This window comes from Orycteropus afer, unplaced genomic scaffold, assembly GCF_000298275.1.
Source record: "Orycteropus afer afer isolate SDZICR_OR568_19922 unplaced genomic scaffold, OryAfe1.0 scaffold00106, whole genome shotgun sequence".
Classification (NCBI taxonomy): domain Eukaryota; kingdom Metazoa; phylum Chordata; class Mammalia; order Tubulidentata; family Orycteropodidae; genus Orycteropus; species Orycteropus afer.
In genome coordinates, this window is record NW_006921693.1 from 6,726,766 (window position 1) to 6,749,886 (window position 23,121).

The following is a 23,121-nucleotide window of genomic DNA, read 5'->3' on the forward strand; positions in this document are numbered from 1 at the left end:
TAGAGGGTTTATATTTAGCTCTAAATTATAAAATAAATTAAAGGGTTGTATTTGCATTCCTCTTACTGAAAGTTGATTCACTTTCTTCCAGAACCTTCCTGGTCTGCTAAACCAACTGGACAAGTAAGATTTCTCTTGACTGGACATCAAGCTCAACTGGCATAACATACTACACAAAACATTGCTCCACTTCCTACTTTGGCAAGTAGTGACTGGGATCTTAAAAGCTTGCAAGCAGCCATCTAGATGCAACGATGGATCTCTCCTCATCCAGAGCAAAGAAGAATGAAGAAAACCAAAGATTCATAAAAACCATGTGTCCTAGCGACTGGTACACCATGCGATCCACAGCCTATATGACTACAAGACCAGAAAAACTAGATGGTGTCCAGCTACCACTGTCAACCACTTGGAGGGGGATCTATGTAGGAGATCCTGGATAGGGAGGGAGAACAATGTGGAATAAAATTCAGAATCATTTTGGGGGAAAAAAAAAAAAGGGTCCAGGTTTGCTGGTCTGATAGAGCCTGGTGGAACCCCTGAGACTATGCCCCTAACTGCCCTTCAGGTCTGGAATTGAACCCACACCTGTGGCTTGCAGCCAAACAAAAGACAGGCATATGAGTTGAACATTTACCTGAGGTAGATACATTCCTTGGAAAGAACAATCAAGGGAGAAAGAAGGGCTGTTTATGCACAGGGAGACAGCTCAGGGGGCAGGAGTACATGGAGGGATGGACACAGGGAAGAGGTAACTATTGGGAAGTGGGAGGGGAGCTGCTGCATTGTGGTGAATTGTGGTCAATGTCATGAGATAAAGTGTATATGAACTGCTATATGGAAAGTGAATTTGCTCTGTAAACTTTCACCCAAATCACAATTAAAAAAAAAAAAAGGTTTCCCTTGACTGACAGATCCTTGAGTAAATGATTGTACTCCACAGCACAAGGTAAAGGATTCATACGAAATGAAAGTTGCTTCGTAAGTAGAAAACTCACCAAAGTCTAACGCTTTTTACAACAGAGCCATGAAAACATGAGTGAGAGTTAGTGCTATAGGCCAATCTAATGCCAAACATCTTTTATTTGGAATAATACAATTAAAGCCAAATTTCCAAAACACTGTCAACAAGGCAGATGTGATCAATGTACCTTAAAAGCAACAGCTCCCCTCAACAATGGAGACATTCCTGGGTGTTTCAAATTACTGAGAATGATGCAAAATCTCTAAGACAAAATTAATTTTAAATCAATTTTATTTAAGGCCATATAACAGTCAAGCCTGAGAGGGCTGTCATCTTTAAGAATGGAATAGTCCAAAAAGACTAATAACTACAGCTGATTCAGCTCACAATACGATCCCTCTTCAAGTAGCAGCATGGTCACAAGCAAACATCTTATGGGCACTTTTTACAGACATCAGAGATTCACGGTGATGGACCACGGGCCTGCCCTCAGGGAGCTTCCAGAAGCTGGCAGATGAGAAACGCAGAACAGACCCAAAGAGCTGCCCCAAGTCCATGCCTCTATCACAGGAGCACCTGTGCAGATGTCATCATGTTTCACCAAGTGATTCACAGGAATAGCAATTACCCACCACATCAGGTGCAGCTTAACAGATCAAAAAAAAAAAAAAACTTTTTTATTTAAATTAAGTTATATTTGTGTTCACTCATGTTTTAATTCAACTGAATTTCAAAAAGTAATTCCAAGCCCACCACACCATAATGCTTGCTCTCCTGAATGAAGGAATAGATGGTTTGTGTCCTAGAGTTTCTCCACGGTTCCAGATCCTGATGTGAAGTTCAACAGTTTTTACTGCCAAACCGATGCGCAAAGTCTGACAGGGCATAGACAGCTCCCCATCCGACCTCTGGATTCATGCTGATAAAATCATTCAGGTTCATTTTGGAGTCTAGAAAAATACATGAAAGACATTTCTACTGAAAACACAACTTGGATTTAACACACTAATAAAACAATCCAGAAGACCAAAAGGGAGGGAGATGATGCAAACGGTAAGGGAACAATATCACTTCTGCGGTTTACTTGCCCCAAATGCATACCTTCAATCCAGTCTTGACAGAACACCACACAAACCAATCCACCATGCAAACCAAAACACCACGCAAACTGCAACATCACACAAACCGAACCACCACACAAACCAAAACACCACGCAAACTGCAACATCATGCAAACCAAACCACCAAGCAAACCAAACCAACATCACACAAACCAAAACTGAGAGGCACCACAAAATAAATACCTGTACTCTTCTAAATCGTAAAGGTCATGAAAGACAAAATGAAATAAAATAGAATTGTACTAGATTGGAGGAGACCAAGGAGATGTGGATACTTAAATGCAATGCAGGATCCTGAGTGGGACCAGAAAAAGTAAATCAGTGGAAAAACATGAGGAATTTGAATAAGCTCTCAAATTGCTGTTATTGTTAGTTAATGTCAAGTCGATTCTGACTCACGGCAACCCCATGCACTAGAGCAGAACTGCTCCACAATCGGTTTGCTTGGCTGTAATCTTAATGGAAACAGACCATCATATAACCACTGGGTGAGTTCAAATCATCAGCCTCTAGGACAGGAGTCTCCATAAACTATTTGCACCAGTTAGAGACCTTAAGGTCTAAAATCAATTAAAAGTACTGTATCAATATAACTGTACTACATAAATTTCCTGGTTTCAATTATTGTCCTATGTAGGTAAGATTTAACTCTAGGTCAATAGGAGTAAAGCAGATACAGGAACTCTGTAGTGTTTGAGCAAATTTTCTGCTTAAGTCTAAAATAATTTCAAAATAAAAAGTTAAATGAAAAAAAAATGCATGACTAATCAAACTCGTCATTTATTGGAGTCAACTGCCAACTTATAGGAAATTCAGGGCAACAACAGAGATACAATCAGCAAAGTGCAGACTGTGGGGAACTCTACAGGCTACAGGACCCAGATTCTTCAACAAATGAATTAGAAGAAAAAAGCAGTTGGAAAAAGCATTTATACATTTAAAAAGACTTAAGACACATGTGAACCAAGTACAACATGTGGACTTTATTTAGACTCGGAGTCAAATAAACACACTGGATGAAAGAAGATGATGACTTTAGAGATAACAACACTTGACCACTGACTAGCTAGGCACATGGTGATTTTCAGGAATTGCCGTTCTTTTCTTCAGATGTCATAATCATATTATGGCCTTGTTTCATTTAAAAAAAAAATCCATATAGTTTAGAGATGCATGCTGAATGTTAAGAACTAAAATGACATAATATGCAGGATTTGCTTCAGAGGAATGCGAAAGGTGGAGAGACAGGATGGGACATAAATGAATTGAGACTAATCGTGAGATGGTCACTGCTCAAGGACTAGCAGACTACTCTGTCCAGTTTTGTGTATGACTTAAACTTTTTTTTTATGTATATACAGAATCCTGCTCCTGCCCATCCAAAAACTGTTACAGTAATGCCACTCCTACCACAAACTACTAGAAAACTGGGGTAAACATAAGAAGCAACTATTTCTAGACACTGGCAACAAGCAGCATGTGACGGTGACCTGCCAGCTCACTGCCTGGGGGCTACTTCCAGATTACAGCACAGAGAGGGAGCACAAACAGCATGGCCTTCTCCTTCGCTGAGGAGACAGAGACAGACATTCAGGAAGGCCAGTTCCTGAGCTGAGCAGACAGAGACTGATGGTTAGGCAGGCCAAGGCAGCTGGGGATCTGGGCAGAGTCTGGAGAGGAGGGAGCTGCAAAGAGATGACAGAGCTCTGTGTTGTTGGCTAAGTACTGAACTTCACTTAAGATGATACTTCATGAGGCCAGGGAAAGAACCACCAGAAAGTAAACCCCACTGCCACTGAGTCAATTCAGACTGCTACCAACCCTGTAGGGCAGAACAGAACTGCCCCATAGGGTTTACAAGGCTGTAAATCTTGTTAGATCAAGGCCAATGGAAGCAGCAGTCAGGACATTAGACGACGTGTAGCACTGGCAGGTCGGCTGTGAAGGAACTCCTTGAGCAGTAAGGTGCGCCTGACACAGGCCATGATATTTCCAATCGCCTTGTATGCATGTGAAAGCTGGACAATGAATAAAGAAGACCGAAGAATAGCTGATGCTTTTGAGTTGTGGTGCTGGCGAAGAATGCTGAACGTACCAGGGACTGCTAAAAGAACTAGCAGATCTGTGCTGGAAGAAGTACGGCTGAGAGGCTCCTTGGAAGTGAGAATGGCCAGACTTCATCTCACCTACTTTGGTCATGTTATCAGAGGGGACCATTCCCTGGAGAAGGATGTCATGCTTGGTAAGGTGGAGGTTTGACGAAAGAGGGGAAGGCCTTCGATGAGATAGATTGACACGGTGGCTGCGACGATGGGCTCAAGTATAGCAGGGATCATGGAGCTGGCGCAGGATTGGGTGGTGTTTCGTTCTGCTGTGCATGGGGTCGTTATGAGTCGGAAATGACTCAACAGCACCTAACAACAACAAATCTTTACAGAATCAGACTGTCACATCTCTCTGCCTCAGAGTGGCTAGTGGGTTCAAACCGCCAACTTTCGGTTAGCAGTCAAGCACTATAACCACTGTGCCCCCAGGAATCATAGCCCAACACTAAACCCACCACCACTGAGTAGATTCCAACTCATAGTGATCCTACAGGACAGAGCAGAACTGTCCCATAGGGTTTCCAAGGTTGTCATCTTTACAGAAGGTGTCACATCTTTCTCCCACAGAACGGCTGGTGGATTCAATCTGCCAGCCTTCTGGTGAATAACCAAGCACTTTAACCACTGCACCATCAGGGATCTTTACAAGAAACTAAACTTCCACCAAACTTCCACAGGGGCAGGACTACATCACATTCTCACCAGCCAGAGTGGAGAGAGTCTGTAACACACAAGCATTCTATAGAGTCATCAGAAGGCCACGCCACAGGAGGGGCTAGATTAGCACGGAATGAAAGGCTGCTCTGAACTTGCCCTAAAAAAAGCTTAAAAGCAAGCCTCAAAAGAATCTTGTTGAGTGCAATGCATTTAATTGCCTGCCAGAACAAAATCCAACAGTACTTTTCAAAATGCCTTAAAACCTAGCAACCACAATATAAAACTTACAAGTCTAGCACCACATCAGTATTATAAATCACACAAAGAAGCGAGTAAATACGACCCAAACCTGGAAGAAAAACTGAACAGAAAGAGACTTAAAATAACAGGTCTGAGATGACGGGAGTAACAGGCAAAGACCATAAAACAGCTATCCTAAACAAGCTTCAGAAGTTCAGCAAGGTGGAGGGAAGAGAGAAACAGAAGATGCTAACTAAGCCCCAGAACACATCTAGAAAAGAAAAGAATAAATTACGTAAAAATGAAAAAACGCACCGGATGGAATTAAGAGCCTGTTAGTTAACACACAAGATCAATGAATCGAAAGACATAACAAAGAAACTGTACAGCAGGTCGCCTGAGACTAAGAGGATGCTGTGGGTTGAACTGTGTCAAAACGTGCTGCTGAAGTCCTAACCCTGGACCTGTAAATATGACCCTGTTTGGGATGACAGGGTTTCTTCTGTTATGTTAATAAGGTCCTGTGGGAGCAGCATGGGTCCTAAACCCAATCACTTACAAAAAGAGCAGAATAAATGCAGACGCACACGGGGAAGCCAGATGCCATGCACAGACCCGTCTGCAAGCAAAGATCGCCAGGAGACACCTACAGAAGCCAAAACCCTGATCTGGACTTTTGGCCTCCAAAACTGGGACAAAATCAAATTCTGCACTTCAAAGCCACCCTTCTGTATTTCTGTCACAGCAACACCTGTAACCTGAGACAGAGCCCTCCCCTAACCTAGGTGTGATCCTAATGCTGAGACTGGGCAGCAGCTTGGTGGACCAGCAAGCAATTCTATGATGACAGCTTTGCACAAAGAGCTTCAAAAATGAGAGTCTGAATCTTCCTTTAACAGGCCCTGCCTTCAAAGATGCCTAACAGGGTTTTCACTTTTTTCCTTACTGCAACACTAATAGGACTCCTCTAATGTTCTGGCACATTGCTCAGCTTACAGAGCACTTTCACACAGACAGTATTACCCACGTGATGGGATGATCTCACCAATAAAGGGCAACGCTATGAATTACTAACAATCATAAATAATGTTTCAAACTCATATGAAGGCCAAACAGTAGAACAGGGTGAGGAACCCTTTATCTTCTTAAATCTCAGGAAATTAAAAATTGGGCTGATGCCTAAAAGCACTTAAATTAGCTCTCATCTTCCTGTAATGCAGATTTTATTTATAGAGCCAGTGAAATGTATTATGAAATTCACACAACATAAGGATGCACAGGGTTTTTTTTTCCCAATAACATGAGATCCTACCATAGTTGCGTGCTACTAGTCTCACTGTTAAATGACACAAACATGTAGATCTTTTGAAGTGCAGTGTCCCAGTGGTGGTGGTTGTCAGCAGATACCAAGTTGGCCCCTAACCCATGGCAACGCCATGCAGAATGGAACGAAATGCAGCCAGGCCTGTGCCATCCCCGTGATCAGCTGTGGATCAGACCACTGTGACCCACAGGGTTTCAGTGGCCGAGCTGCAGAAGCAGACCCCAGGAATTTCTCCCTGGTCCGTCTTAGTCTGGAAGCTCCACTGTCACCTGCTCAGCGTCCCAGCAACACAGTGGCCTCCACTGACAGATGGCTGGTGGCCACTTGTGGCACACTGTCCAGGAACGGAACCTAGGTCTCCCACATAGAGGGTAAGAATTCTACCACTGAACCACAACTGTTGTTGTTGTTGTTATGTGCCGTCGAGTCGGCCCCGACTCATAGCGACCCCTCCTTGGGTTTCCGAGGCAGTATCACTACGGAAGTAGGATTGCCCAACCTTCCTTCCGAGGAGTGGCTGGTGGGTTTGAACCGCCAGCCGTCTGGTTAGCAGGCAAGTGTCTTAGCCACTATGCTACCAGAGCTCCCGAACCACAACTGGTGGTAGGTATATCCAGTATCCTAGCAGCCTGTAAGCATCACAGCTCTGCTCCTAAACACCTTGATGCCTGCCAGTCCCCTCGGTGCCTCAATTTCTGTGTTGAATAAAACCACGGAAGTGCAGCACTCTGCCTTACCTCCTTCTCACTCAGGGAGCTTTATCCAAAGAATAACCCAACCTGTCCCTGTAGAAGAGAACATGGTGACCTGTACCATGACTGGAACCCCTCTGAGAAGGCATCCTTGGCTCACCTCCAGTTTCAATGCAGGGATATGGTGGGGGCGGCTCTCTCCAGTTCCCACTGGAATCTTTCATGTGAGAACGGTCAGAAGCAAAGTGCTTCAAATATGCATCTGCTCGGATCACTCTAAATTTCCTGCCGATGAATCAACAGACATTTAGGTTAGGGAAATGTTGCATTTGAAATTCTAACTCAACATTCAGACAGACTCATTTTCTATGTTACTTATATTCTATTTGTGGTACACAAATAGGTATGTGGCTTTGTTGTTGTTGTTATGTGCCGTCAAGTCGGACCCCTCCTTGGGTTTCCAAGGCAGTATCACTACGGAAGTAGATTGCCCTATCTTCCTTCTGAGGAGTGGCTGGTGGGTTTGAACCACCAGCCTTCTGGTTAGCAGTCAAATGCCTTTAGGCACTACGCTACCAGAGCTCCTGGTATGTGGCTTTATTAGCTATTAAAGAAGCCATGGAAAATGAGCTAAAATCCTTGGCTCTATGAGATGGAAGGGGTTTGAAATGTATATGCTCCCAGTCTACCTTATCTCCCACTCTGCTCATTTCTAATAAATCTAATTGAAATATGTTTTAAATCCTATAACTAGCAATAACAATAAAATTCAACCAGCGGCAGACAAATTAAAAACAAGCAACTCTAAGCAGGAATTAGCTGTGTAGTTAAACTATGTAAGTGATTCCACCGCTGCCTGGATTCAGCCAGTTCTCAAGCTCTCTGTAACTCAGCTCTCTTTGACCCTCCACCAAATGGGCTGAGAGAACTGACCTACAGAGACACACACAAAGCATTTAGGATAGGGCCTGGCACACAGGAAGGGCTCAATAAGCATTGTTATTAATATTCTTCTACCAAAAAAAATCAATTTTTCACAATTCTGCTTATAGTTTTTAGAGAATTTCAGTTGAAGCAAAATTCCTTTTTGTTATCAGAAGACATCAAAAGTGATTCAGTCTGGTTATTCAAAAATACTGAGGAATCTTGCGCATTTGTTGATATGGTAATACAATTGCGGTATGCTTCAGAAAAACAGATCTTACTTCTAAAAAATACATATGCAGTATTTACAAATGACAAGGTAAGATGTCTGGGATTTGCTTCAAAATAACGGGAGGAGAAGGGGGCCGTGGTTTAGATTATAGGAGAAACAACAACTAGCCAATCATTATTAACAACTGATACTGGAGACATGGAGGGTCATTACCACACCTCTGAAGATGCTTAAATTTCCCATCCAAAAAAAAACGTTAAGAGAGTGATGTTGTGGAATGAGTGCTCTTTTGCCCCAGGAGTGTCCACCCTATCAGACTTCAGGACACTTGACTTGGACTCTTGACTCATCCTTCTCTTTTAGTTCAACCACACACCTGCTGTGGCCATGCAGCCTTCCAGGTGACAGCGCCCTGCATAAGCCTCAATGCTCCTGCTCCTGCCAGCTACCACACATCCCACTAGGGATTTGTTACCCAAGTTTTCAACTTCAGTGTTTGATACAAGGCAATAAGATCTCAATATTTTTTTTTTAACTTTTATTGTGATTTGGGTAGTTTACAGAGTGAATGCATTTTCCATACAGCAGCAGTTCATATACATTTTGTCTCATAGCACTGACTGCAATTCCCCACAATGTAACACCTCTTTTCCCACCTCCTCTCCACATTTACCTCTTCCCTGTGTCCTTCCCTCCCATGCACTATTGCCCCCTGAGCTGTCTCCCTGTGCAAACACTGCCCTCTATTCTCCAAAATTGATCTAAATTTTAATTTTCATGTTTTATTTCTAGGACCTTTGGGGTTTCCCAATGACCATTATTTACAAACTAATATTGTTATTGTGGTTGGGTGCCGTCAAGTTGATTCTGACGCATAGTGACCCTGTGACAGAGGAGAACTGTCTCAGAGGGTTTTCTAGGCTGTAATCTTCCTGGTGACACAACAGTTAAGTGCTTGGCTGCTAACCGAAAGGTGGGCAGTTCAAACTCCCCTGTGGCTCTGCGGGAGAAAGGCGTGGCAAGCTGTGTCAGTAATGACTGACTCAAGAAAACCCTCTCGGGCAGTTCTATCTGTCACATGGGATCACTATGCGTCAGAATCAACTCCACGGCACCCAACATCACCACCACAATCTAATATGGTTTCGTCAATCACAGTGTTAAATGTAACATGAAATGTATGTGATGGATACTGGCCACAATACTCCTGTCCTTGAAAATGGGTTCATGGAGGCCACTACAGATCATGACTGCTATCTGCAGACACTCATTAACTTAAAAAGATATGTGACGGGTAAGTGTCTGCCCATTATCTTCCTATAAGAAATTATAACATTTCTATTTACGTAACACTGGTCCTCAAACTCAGTTCAAATTAGCCACTTCTTTCTGTAAGGCAAGAGCAAGAGCTCATGGGGCACATGGGGACAAAAAGGCAGCAAAAGCATCAGGAAGAAAAGGGGACAAATGTGGTCAGCCCAGGCTCAGGACATGTCCTAAAAAACTGAGCCACTGGTGGCCAGTGCTGGAACTGGGTCTTTCAGACAAGTCTGTATAATGGTTATTCATCTCAGTTTCCTCCACTTCAATCTGACTTCCTCAAGCCAAGTTACAGCAATCCATATAAATACACCTCCACCTAATTCCTGTCCCTCCTGTGCAGAGAAGACAAGAGGAAAAAAAAAGGAGAATAAAACACACATATATGCCCTCGTCACTTCCTACAACCTCCAACTATTAGTAATGGTAGAATAGTCATATGTTCCTACACAAGGGCCCAGAACAGCATCTGACTGGTTGATGGAACCTTTAACGCATGTAGCAGCTTTTTAGGACTGAATGCAATGCTACAAAATAAACCTCATTAGAAACACTAAAGTATGGAGCTCTTGCCTAAGCAACATATATGCCTGTGTGTGTGTGCACAAATTTGATAATATATAACATTATATGTACTTCCCAAAGCATATTATATTATATAATAATAAACTACATATATATGCATATATGTATTTACTCCCAAGGCATGTATTATACATTATATATACATTATTAAGGAGCTCTGTTAACACAGTGCCTAAGCCATTTGACTGCTAACTAGAAGGTTGGTGGTTCAAATCCACCAGTCACTCCATGGAAGGAAGACTGGGCAATCTACTTCCATAAAGATTTACTGCCTGAGAAACCCAGGCAGTTGCTATGAGTTGGAAAAGACGCAATGGCAGTGGGTTTGGTTTGTTTTTTTTATATACATTATACTATATATTATTATATATAACAATATGCCATACAGTAGTATATGCTTTGAGAAACACGGAAAGTTGCTATGCTCTAAACTACAAAAAGACACGAACATATCTGGTCACCTTTATTTTACTCAACTGCAGATGGGACAAAGGGCTTAAAGTTCAGGTGCTGTCATAAGTCCTTTCAAGGCATTTCTCCCACAAACAAGCATATGAGAGAAATTCCCCACATGCTGGAAAGAAAATGTTTCAGATCTCATCCCATAATTTCTAAATGCCTCTCAATCTTTTATATGCTGGATAACCCTTAAAAACTTAAAAACATTCTAAATTTTCTACATAGCACATCGTTCTCCAATGTCAACTTGATGGTCATCAAAGACAAGTGATCTTTAAAAACCTGACATAAAAACTCTGCTTAACTGTCAAAGTCTTCAGAAAGGAAGCAAATCCGTTCTGAACTTCCTCACCTTTTGAACTGTGGGTGAATGTCATCATCAGACTTAAAGGCATCCTCCACATACATGTCGAAGGGGCAGGGAAATGGCAAGACAGTGTCGAGATCATAAATGAAGCTCTGTCCTCCACTGGAGACATGAAGCAAAACAACATGGTAATCCTGCAAGTGAAAGTTGCTGAAGTTATACAACTTATTTTATGATGGTGAAATCCAGGTTTACAGTAATAATTCTACTGCTGTGAGCTGCCATCTAGCCGGTTCTTGTCATGGTGATCTCACGTCCAACGGGATGCAATCACTGTGATCCACAGGGTTTTCACTGGCTACTACTCAGAAATAAATTACCAGATCTTTCTTCCCAGCCTGTCTTAGCCTGGAGGCTCCACTAAAACCTGTTCATCGTCATAGCAACACACGAGCCTCCACTGAAAGATGGGGAGCTGCGCTTGAAGCATTGAAGCGAACTGGCTGGGAATCTAGCCTCGATCTCCGGCACGCAAGGCGAGGATGCTACTATTATCACGGCCCTCAATAATGTCATAAATATTATCAAAATCAGATACAGACTAATACAACCTTCCTTACAACAGCAAAATGGAGCCCTGGTGGTGCAGTGGTTGAGTGCTCGGCTGCTAACTGAAAAGTCAGTGGTTCGAACCCACTGGTCACTCAATAGGAGGAAGATGTGGCAGTGTGCTCCCATAAAGATTACAGCCTGGGTAACCCTATGGAGCAGTTCTGTTCTGTCCTATAGAGTTGCTGTGAGTTGAAACAGACTCAACAACACACCACAAAAACAGAACAGCAATATGAAGTAAAGTGAACACAAAACCCTGATGATACACTAAATGGTGTCAACGAATGATTAAATAAATAATAGGAATGTTCAGATAAATTAAATGAAGACCCTTTGACCCAACAATTTTAGCTCTAGGAATCAACCCTACAGAAAAAATATCTGTAAGCAGATAGAGGTATATATACAATGATAACCTCTGCAGCGCTACTTAGAACAATGAAAACTCAGAAACAGTCCAAAGTCCGTCCAGAGGAGAATGGTTATAACCTATGATACAGCTATATGACGGAGCACTGTGCACTGCTAAAGGAATCAGGTGAATTGATGTGAAAAATAGAAAACCATCCATATCACACAGCTGCATGCAAGAAGCAAACGCAGAGCAGGTATCTATCGTATCCCTCATATGGGGGGCGGGGCACACGAATGCAGAGAAACACCCCAAGAGTGTTCTCCAAACTGCTAACAAAAAAGGGACTGCTCTTGTTACCTAGTGCCGCTCTGACGAGAACATACCACAGATGGGATGGCCTTAACAAACAGGAGTTTATTCTTACAATTTGGAGGCTTTAAGTCCAAGTTCAAAGTGCCAGGCTCTAGGGGCTGGGTGAAAGCCCCTCAACCTTGGGGTCCAGCTCTGCCTCCTGCTCCCGACCCACTGGAGCTGAGTGAAGCATTTCTTCACTCAGACAGCTGCTGGCTGCTGAGGCTGAGAAGCCCCAAGGTTGACAAGAAAAAAGGCACAGTCCTGATGTTACCAATCCACACAGCAGGCCATTAACTTAAGTTCACTGTAAGTCCACTGTAAGTCCCAAGGTCGGCAGAGCCTTAGCAGGCTGCTGAGCAACGACACAGTGACATGCAGGGTCCAAGCGTGCCAAAGGCTAGAGACCATTCTCAAAACTTCTCCTTATAAACAGGAAGCAGATCACATATCCAAGGCAGCTACTCAGCTGCTCACAGTAGATTCCACCATGGGGTTGATTACCAGTTTCATCATGGGGAATACTACATCCAGCTGCCCAGCCACTCAACCAGGCCTAGCCAAGTTGACAAACATAACCATCACAGGGACTTTTTTTTTTTTTTACTTTTTATTGTGGTTTGGGTGAAAGTTTATGGAGCAAATTTGTTTTCCATCCAACAATTTATACACGTTTTGTTTCATGACGTTAGGTGCAATCCCCTCAATGTAACAGCAGGAGCTCTAGTAGCATAGTGCCTAAGGCACTTGAGTGCTAACCAGAAGGCTGGAGGTTCAAACCCACCAGCCACTCCTCGGAAGGAAGGTTGGGCAATCTACTTCCGTAGTGATACCGCCTCAGAAACCCAAGGAGGCGTCACTATGAGTTGGGTCCGACTCTACAGCACATAACAACAACAACAACAGCGAACAGCACTCTCCCCTTCCTCCCTGAATTCTCTGTTCCATTCGTCCTTCTTTCCTGCCCCTTCTGAGCTGCGTTTCTGGACCAATGCTGCCCTTCTGGTCTCGTGTAGTTGACTGTACTGAGGAGCATGTTGCTTCCATTACTGCTCTCCTTAAAGGTCCGTGAGGTGTGAACTACACCTCACCATCAAGAAACAAACACCCCCACAACTGGATCAATAAGCAACATCATGATAAATGGAGAAAAGACTGAAGTTGTCAGGGATTTCATTTGACTTGGATCTATAATCAATGCCCATGAAAGCAACAGTTAAGAAATCCAACGGCATATTGCACTGGGCAAATCTGCTGCAAAAGACCTCTTTAAAGTATTAAAAAGCAAAGATGTCACTTTGAAGACTAAGGTATACCTGACCTAAGCCATGGCATTTTCAATGGCCTCCTAGGCATGTGAGAGCTGGACAATGAGTAAGGAAGAACGAAGAAGAGTTGACGCGTTTGAGTTGTGGTGCTGGCGAAGAACACTGAAAGTACCATGGACTGCTAAAAGAACTAGCAGATCTGTCCTGGAGGAAGTGTAGTCAGAATGCTCCTTGGAAAAGAGAATGGCCAGACTTCATCTCCTGAATTTTGGTCATGTGGTCAGAAGGGACCGATCCTGAAGAAGGGTAACATACTTGGTAGAGAGTCAGTGAAAAAAGGGAAGACCCTCAAGGAGGTAGATCAACACCGTGGCTGCAATAACGGCTTAAGCAGAGCAAAGACTATGAGGGCGTAGGACCAGGCCGTGCTTCCCTCTATTGCACATGGAGTCCCTATGAATCGGAGCCATCGCAACAGCACCGAACAGTAACACTGCTTGGCTGAAAGGAATCCTCCAGGGCTGGGTTCAGTTCCAGGTCTGAGAGGTGTCTAAGGGCCACAGTCCCAGGATTCCACCAGTCTCTACCAGACCAGTAAGTCTGATCTACAACAGGGACTTCTTGGGGTCAGCCTGAAGAGAGGAAGAAGGACTTTAACATCCTGTTAACTATACTTGTGTACTGGTTGAATCTGTTAAACATATGCTACTTTTGTAATTAAAAGAAAAAGTCTGTGCCCTACTCTATAGCCATTAAGGGAGACAGAGAATGACAGCTTCTCCACGCACTCCTTCACCGTTCCACAGTGTGTGTTAACTCCTCCTCTCACTTCCAGACACCAGGCACTGCCCAACAGTGCTGCAGCTGGAAAGGCTTTCGGGAGGTTATCAAGGGACAAGACGGTCTCCGGTGCTCTGGGCTCCTCAGAAGAGCAATGCTGTCACAGACAACAGCACGGCAAGCTGAAACTTTCTTCCTAACAACATTGGCAAGACCAGCGTACATTTCTACAGTGCTCTGGAGTTCACAAAGTACTTTCTCAAATGTTATTGCCATTTGAGCCCCTGGAGAAGATAATTAATTATGACTGGAGATATAAGGAACTCTGATGGCTTAGTGGATAAGGCATTTGCTTCTAACCAGAAAGTCGGTGGTTGAAACCCACCAGCCGCTCCACAGAAGAAGATGGGGCAATCTACTCCCGTAAAGATTTACCAACTCGGAAACCCAATGGGGGTCGCTGTGAGTTGGAATCGACTTGATGGCAGTGAGTCTGGGTTTTGGTTTGAGAGGTGCTGCACCATCAGAGCCCAAAGGGCTCCTTTCCACTTTGGGCCTATCTTAGTGAACCAGAAATAGCCTTAGAATAGCACTAAAAAGGGACCCTTATTTCCTCTCCTCCACTTGATGACCAGATAAACCCTCCAGATAAACTAACTGAGAGCTGTTCTCCTCACAACAGACTGTTTCCTTCTCCTGGGCTCAGGGACTCCCTCCAGCTCCCTTCTCCACCTCTCTCCCAAATCCATGACTCAAGCTTGGGCTGAAAGGTTTTCTCCACGCAAGGCAACTTTTCACCTTCCCAACCCCCACCAAGTAATCTCTGCCTTATCCAAAATCTGTTTTTCTTATAACACCTTTTACCTCATATTACAGTTGTTTTGTTTTCCTTTTTTAAGTATCTGAAACCCTATCAGGCAGTTCTGCTCTGTCCTGTAGGGTCACCATGAGTCACAATCACTTGACACCAACGACTTGATTTCCTCTCATTTGTAGGACGAGCTATAGTAGCATAGGGCCTAAGGCCTCTGACTGCTAGCCAGAAGGATGGTGTTCAAACCCACCAGCCACTCCATGGAAGCAAGACTAGGCAATTTACTTCCATAAAGATTTACCACCTCGGAAACCCAATAGGAGTCACTATAAGTTGGAATTGACTTGATAGCAGTGGGTTTGGTTTTTTGGTTTGGTATTTGTGGGAAAGGGAAACTGCTGTGTAAAGAAGCTCTAGGGACACAATGGTTAAAGCATTCATCTGCCAACTAAAGGTCAGCGGTTCAAATCCACCAGCCACTTCATAGGAGAAAGATGAAGCAGTTTGCTTCTGTCAAGATTTATAGCTTTGAAAACCCTATGGGGAAGTTCTATTCTATCCCTTATGGTCGCTGTGAGTTGGATTCGATGGCAGTGGGTTTGGTTTAGGTTTTGGTATTGTTTAACTACAGATACAAAGATGAAAAAGATAAAGTCTTTACTCTCAATGAGTTTGCAGAGAAGTCAGTGGGAAACACAAGGGAACTGTTGTGAGTGCAGTGTGTGATTGTGTACAACAAAGGAGGCAGGATAGCACGCAGGTGAGAGCCTTCTGAAGTCACACTGCATGGTTCAAACCTTGGCCTCTGCACTCACCAGCCTGTTTCCTCTTTTATAAAATGGGGAAACTGCTTCACAGTGCTACTGAGAGAGTTGGTGAGGTTATATATGTAAATGCTGCACCTTTTAAAAAGCTAACCAAGAAAGCAAGGACAGGACGGGGTGGTGCCTAACACTAAGAAGCGTTCTGGGCTGCATCACCCGAATCCTGCCAGAAGAGGAGAGCTTGCCAGGAAGGCACAACTTGGGAAGAGGCATAAACAATAAAAATGCACAACCAGCTGGTTAGTCCAGGTCCATATTCCTTCACACCAGAAGCCCGATGAACTCACAATAAGCAAGCCTCGACCCAAAATCACCTCCACGGCATGCAGGTGGAGTCAGGAATAGAGCTGAGCAGAGAAGGACTCTCGGCGATCGCACAGCTGGCTGTGCTGCAAGACTGGACACCCACCTGGACGGTGACCTACTCCTGAAGGCACAGTGCCATGTACTCTGTTGGAGGCCCATTGCCCACGGCAGCAAGGGAGATAAGTCTGCCAGGGGATAAAAGAGACCTCATGCAATGGGATTCCCCACCCTGAACTGGCACTAGATGTTGCACAAGGGTGACATCACCACAGGTGCCTTCCTTGCAAGTTTCCCTAAGATGAAGAAGCCAGAGCATGACTCCAAATCAGAGGCATTTCAGCAGGAGGGTGACTTCTGGGGCAGCCTGACAGTCTACAGCAGGGGTTATTTAACGCTGCTGCTAATATAGCTAACACTTCTTAAGCACTTAGTATATACCACATACCAGGATAATAGCTTGGAAACCTTATCACACTTAAGGCTCACAACCCACCACCCAGAGGAAGAAATTGGAGAGAGAAGACAAGGAGCTTATCTCGGGTCACACAGCCAACCAACGGGAAGACTAGGACTTAACTGCAGGCCACTTGACACCAGGGCCCAAGCTAACTCAATACTTCTGGGCTTAGACTCTAACGTCAGCAAGGTACCTGTTGCAGAAGAAAGCAAGAACGTGAGTTCCCTGAGGCCAGGGGTTTTTGTCTGTTTTCTACCTGACATATAACTGGCCATTCAATAACCATGTGCTAAATAAATGAAAGAAAATAATTCAGGTCATAGATAATTTTAAACAAGTATCCAGAAACTGGGTATTTATTACATTATCATTAATAGAGTTTTTCTTTGACTTTATCTGGGTGTTTATTAGAGCAGGCAATTCAGTTCCTAATGGGGACAAGGTAAAGGAACATACAGCTGTGTAGGAAAGGCTCCCTGGGTCGGAGACTCTGTTGTGCCACTGAGAAACTATGTGGCCCTGAACTGCTCACTCTGCCTTTCTGGGTTTGTCTCTTCACCGTGAAAATGAAGGCATGGAGAAGACACAGATTTTTCAAATACCAGTCACGCTCCTTCGGGAGTTGGTTAAGAAAACTAATTCCTAAACCCATCTCTGTTGTTGTTGTTAGCTGCCATCAGTTGGCCCCAAGTCATGGTGACCCCATGCACAGTGGGATGAAACACTGCCTGGTCCTGCCCCGTCCCCATGGTTGGTAGCACATCAGACCACCATGATGCACAGGGTCATCAGAGGCTGATCCTGGGAAGCCTGGAAGATCTGCTAAAACCCATTCAGCATCATGCCAAGGTGGAAACTAACGCTGACAGACAAGTGGTGGCCATGCACGAGGGGCACCGGCCAGGGATGAAAGCCGGATCTCCTGCATGAAGACAAGAATTCTACCACTGAGCACCAATGTGTCTGTAAACTCCTCGCAGATCTTCTACACCCAACGTCTTTCTTTTTAACACAGTCTCCAGACCATTCTGATGTGCAGCTGTAGGACTAGATATGGCCCGGGTCCCCCGACCGGGTAAGAGTCCAGGAGATCATGTCCAGACTATCTGTCACGTCAGCTGCATCAATCATTCCCGAAATAATTCTAAACAAAAAGCGAACCATAGTCATTCCTGTAAGTGCTTCTACCTTTTACCAGATAATTTCTACTCTCATAAAGAGCAGTTTATTCATAAGGACCACAGCTTTTCCCTACTGTCCCACCACTTCTGCTGATGGCAAATAATCATGCCCAGAGGCTCTGTATTGGCCATCTTACCCAGATCACAGGCCCATCTCCAGGTCTCGCCTGTTGTTTCCATATAGGTACCTAGAAAAACAATGACTTTCATGAGCCACAACCTCAGCTAACCACCACTGCAGTCTTTACGCCATATGTAAGTGAGAAAGGAAATATTTGTAAGCAGCCTACAATCAAGGCAAGTAAATGAATTCCAAATCCTTCCAAGTGTCCTTAACCAGGAAAGCGTACAATGGCAAAAATTAATTTTATGGCATTCTTTCAAGTGTGGGAAGGGCTTTGAACTAGCAGTCAGGAGACATGACAGGTTCAAGTCTTGCATGTTCAAGATGCTGGCAGTCAGTGGCCCTCCCTAAGCCTCTGTTTCCTCATCTGTAAACACAGGAGTTTGTCTGAGCCCTGCCTACTTCACAGGGTTTCCAGGAGGATCAAAGGAGACGATGCTTGCAAAAATGCTTTACAAAATATGAAGGGATTACTTTGTTTTTTTTAATACTTCCCAAAAGTTTACTGGGAGCTCTGGTAGCGTAGCGCCTAAGGCATTTGACGGCTAACCAGAAGGCTGGCGGTTCAAACCCACCAGCCACTCCTCGGAAGGAAGATGGGACAATCTACTTCCATAGTGATACAGCCTCGGAAACCCAAGGAGGGGTCGCTATTAGTTGGGTCCGACTCGACAGTACATAACAACAACAACAACAAAAGTTTACTGTAGTTCCATCTAAACTCCAGAAACAATGAATTCATAACTTCACACCTGAGCATGTATGGTTCTAATCTAAGCAAATTTTAAAAAGCTCTAAAGTAATACCTAAAGAAAGGGACATCGTCTGTATAAACATACCATCAGATATTTCCTTACCTACAAAAAAGGGACTAAACTCCTCTGACTCAACCGTGCCCTGTAAGGAAAAAAATCTCATTCAAAAACAAACTTTAAAGTGTGTGGAATTTTACAAAGCACACTTTAGAAGCATGCTAAACCCATGCTGCACCAGCTTTGATATCATCCTAAACCTCTGGTTTTCTTCCTACAATGTTTCATCTACTTACCATCTTCCTCTCGTTAGATATGAAGACAGCGTAGCACTCTTCTAAAGGATACTGATCATGGTTTTTGATGTATTCACAGAGCTTCCAAATATTTTCTTCACTGAAATAAAATAATTGTTGGATCAATATCACTAAGAGAGGATGTTAAATGTGTCTTTCAAATCAGAACGAAAGACCAATGATGCCATGGAAAAGTTGGAAGAGACCTTGAACACCATCTCATCCACCAGCTGGTTCATGTTTGAATGTCCTCTAAAACGTGCCCAACAAACTGCTACTGTTGTTAGTTGCTGTCAAGAAGGCCGCAACTCACGGTGACCTTACGTGTAACAGAGTAAAACGTTGCCCAGCCCTGCACCAGCCTCCTGGTCGTTGGCTGGTTTGAGTCCACCGTCATGGCTACTACATCAGTCGGTCTCATGGACAGCTGCCCTCGCTCCCACGGACCCTCTACTGCACCAGCCGTAACGCCCTTTTCTAGCAACTGGTCTTACCTTAAGACATGTGCAAAAGAAGCAAGTAAAGTCCCTCCACCCTTGCTTCTAAGGAGCATTCTCGTGGTATTTCTTCTGAGTCTTAGAAGAAACAAGCAACTAGTTGACCTACAGTATGTGTAGACACCGGGCTCACCTCCCACATCGGTGCCTATGTATATAGACATTTTACAACCAATAAAGTGCTATGCCAATATTCTAGAAGCTTTGGATTCAGGAAGACTTAAGATATAGCTGGAACTCCAACTCAGCCACTTACAAGAGAAGAAGCTTTAAACACCTTGACCCCTCTGAGTATCTGTTTTTATCATCTGTGAAATGGGCATAACTACATCATATTGTAAACACTTTTCAGTTAATATTGATTCCTGGCCCCAATTAAAAATGAGGCAGAAACAGTGTTTGGGGAGGAGGCTTCCTGGTTGGACAGGGTGAGGAGCGATCGAATCTTGTGTCCAGGGCCTTTTTTGGGAGGGAGCCTCTGTGAATGGGATACCTTTAGCGCTCCTGGTGATTCATTAGAAAAGGACAGGAACCCAGAGCAGAGCTGTGATTAGTGTCTTATTCTAGGAGGTTCTTACTTTTAGGAAGGTCTTTTTCATGCTGAACTGAAAGCCATCTTCCTAAGGAGTCCCTGGGGGTGCAAACAGTTAACACACTCAACCACTAGCCAAAAGGTTGGGGGTTCAGTCTACCCAGAGGCACCCGGGAAAAAAAAAACCCTGGAGATTTGCTTCAGAGGATTCAGCCACTGAAAACCCTGTGGAGCACAGCTCTACTCTGACACACATGTGGTCACCATGAGTCAGAACCAACGCAACGGCAAGCGGGTTGGTGGTACGCCTCCATCCCAGACCACTCACTCTTCTGTATGGCAGGCCCTTGGCTATGGGATGCACACTGACCAGAGTCCACCTGAGTAAAGTGATTCTACTACAACAAACTGAGCAGGAACAGGGCCACATGCCCACACACAGGCAACAACAGATGCCACAGACACTACTTACAGACCTGTCTCTGGGTTCCTGTCCTTTTCTAATGAATCACACCAGCGCTCTGAAACACAACCCATGACTCAGTCTCTCAAAGCCTCTTTTCCAGCCATCCACACCAGGCTGTTGTTTTTGGTAGGTGCTGCTGAGTTGGCTTCAACTCATAGTGACCCTCCGCACAACAAGCCAATGCTGCCTGGTCCCGTGCCATCGTCACAATGGTTGCTATGTTTGAGCCCATTGTTGTAGCCACTGTATCAATCCTTCTTGTTGAGGGACTTCCTCTTTTTCACTGACCCTCTACTTTGCCACATGGTGTCCTCCTCCAGGGAGAGGCAATGTCTAGCCACCCTTGCTTCTAAGGAGCTTTCTGGCTGTACTTCTTCCAAGACAGATTTGCTCGTTCTTCGTGCTACCTGAACATGAAGCCAGGCACAAATGGCATTAAGAACAATCGCCATTTTATGGAAACAGGAATTTTCAGACCCTGAGTCTTGGTCTTGTCTACTTGACCTCAATGCCATAACTCTCAAAATACCAAAGGGGGACTTCTGTATTTTTCTACTATTTCTTTGCTTTTCTCTAAAGTAATTAAGAAACCTTAGGAAAAGTGATGGTCATGGTAATAATAGGATATTGCTGTTGACTACAGGAAAGAATACACAGTCACTATACCAAAAAGAACTGGTTGACCTTCAACCATTTCAGGAGCTAGTTAAGAACCAATAATACTGAAGAAGAAATCCAAGCTGCACTGAAGGAATTGGCAAAAAACAAGGATCCAGGCATTAATGGACTATTCACTGAGATCTTTCAACAAACAGATGTAGGACTGGAGGTGTTCACTCGTTTATACCAAGAAATTGGGAAGACAGCTACCTGGCTACTTGACTGGAAGAGATCCATGTCTATGCCCATTCCAAAGAAAGGTGATCCAACAGAATGCAGAAATAATCAAACAATATCTTTAATATCACAGGCAAGTTAAATTTTAATAAACGGTTGCAGCAGTACATCAATAGGGAGCTGCCAGAAAATTAAACCAGATGCAGAAAGGGGCATGGAACAGGGATATCATTGCTGATGTCAGACAGATCTTGGCTGAAAGCAAAGACTACCAGAAAGATGTTTACCTGTGTTTTATTGACTATGCAAAGGCATTCAACCGTGTGGATCATAACAAACTAAGGATAACATTGCGGAAAATGGAAATTTCAGAACATTTAATTGTGCTCATGTAGAACCTGTACATAGACCAAGAGGCAGTCATTCAAAGAGAACAAGGGGATGGTTTAAAATCAGAAAGGGTGTGCGTCAGGGCTGTATCCTTTCACACTTATTCAATCTGTATGCTGAGCAAACAATACAAGAAGCTGGACTATATGAAGAGGAATGTGCCATCAGAATTGGAGGAAGACTCATTAATGATCTGTGATATTCAGATGACACAACTTTGCTTGCTGAAACCGAAGATGACTTGAAGCACTTACTGATGAAGATCAAGGACTACAACCTTCGGCAAAGGTTACATCTCAACATAAAGAAAACAAAAATCCTCACAATTGGACCATTAAACAACATGATGAAAAACGGAGAAAAGACTGAAGTTTTCAAGGATTTCATTTTACTTGGATCCACAATCAACCTGTACCCATGGAAGCAGCAGTCAAGAAATCAAACGATATATTACATTGAGAAAATCTGCTGCAAAAGACCTCTTTAAGAGCAAAGATGTCACTTTGAAGACTAAGGTGTGCTTGACATAAGCCATGGTATTTTCAATAGCCTCATATGCATGTAAGAGCTGGACAAAGAACAAGGAAGGCCACAGAAGAATTAAGGCATTTGAATTGTGGTGCTGGCAAAGAATGTTGACTATACAACGGAATGCTAGAAGAATGAACAAATCTGTCTTAGAGGAAGTACAGCTGGATGCTCCTTAGCAGCAAGGATAGCCAGACTTCCTCTTGTACTTTGGTCACTGATAGTAAAGGTTATGTGTAAACTTGGGTGGGCCATGATTCTCAGTGGTTTAGCAGTTATGATGTAACCATCCTCCATGATGAGATCTGACATAATGTAATCACCTCCATGATGAGATGTGCTATGAGCAGCCAATAAGCTGAAAAGGCAATTTCCTCAGAGGTGTGGCCTGCTTTCAATATATATATGGACATCCTGGGAAAATCCTCTGGCTTTCTGCTGGATCTTGATCCTGCATCTGGGTCATCATCATCTCCAGTTCTTGGACTTGAACCACTGGACTGCCGTATTGACTGCCAATCTTGGGACTGCTGTATTCAAAGCCTATGAGCCAACAATCTGCCATTTCACCTGGATTCGTAAGCCTCCAAAGCCAGTAGCCTGCTATCTTGAGTTTGTCGGCCCCTGCAATTCCATGAGTCAGGAGAAGCCTCCAACTTAACATTTAACCTACAAACTTGAGATTTGCCAGTCTTTACAACTGCGTGAACCGTTTCCTTAAGATAAATCAATCAATCTCTCCCTCTCCCTCTCTCTCTCTGCCCCCCCCCACCCATATATGAGTCAATTCCAACTCACAGTGACTCCCATTGTATTCGATA

The 23,121-nt window shown here is 43.9% G+C and overlaps 1 protein-coding gene across 1 annotated transcript in view; it reads right to left on the minus strand.

Annotated features, from left to right (window-relative positions):
• Positions 1 to 1,804: 1,804 nt before the first annotated feature.
• Positions 1,805 to 23,121, minus strand: part of NTAQ1 (N-terminal glutamine amidase 1) — a 32,098-nt gene continuing 10,781 nt past the window's right edge. Inside the window, exons 2-6 of the mRNA XM_007943416.2 lie at positions 19,051 to 19,150; positions 18,016 to 18,066; positions 10,976 to 11,124; positions 7,264 to 7,388; positions 1,805 to 1,914 (exon numbers count right to left, since the gene is read on the minus strand). Coding sequence (XP_007941607.1) covers positions 1,805 to 1,914; positions 7,264 to 7,388; positions 10,976 to 11,124; positions 18,016 to 18,066; positions 19,051 to 19,150 — 535 coding nt within the window. The remainder of the gene's footprint in view (positions 1,915 to 7,263; positions 7,389 to 10,975; positions 11,125 to 18,015; positions 18,067 to 19,050; positions 19,151 to 23,121) is intronic.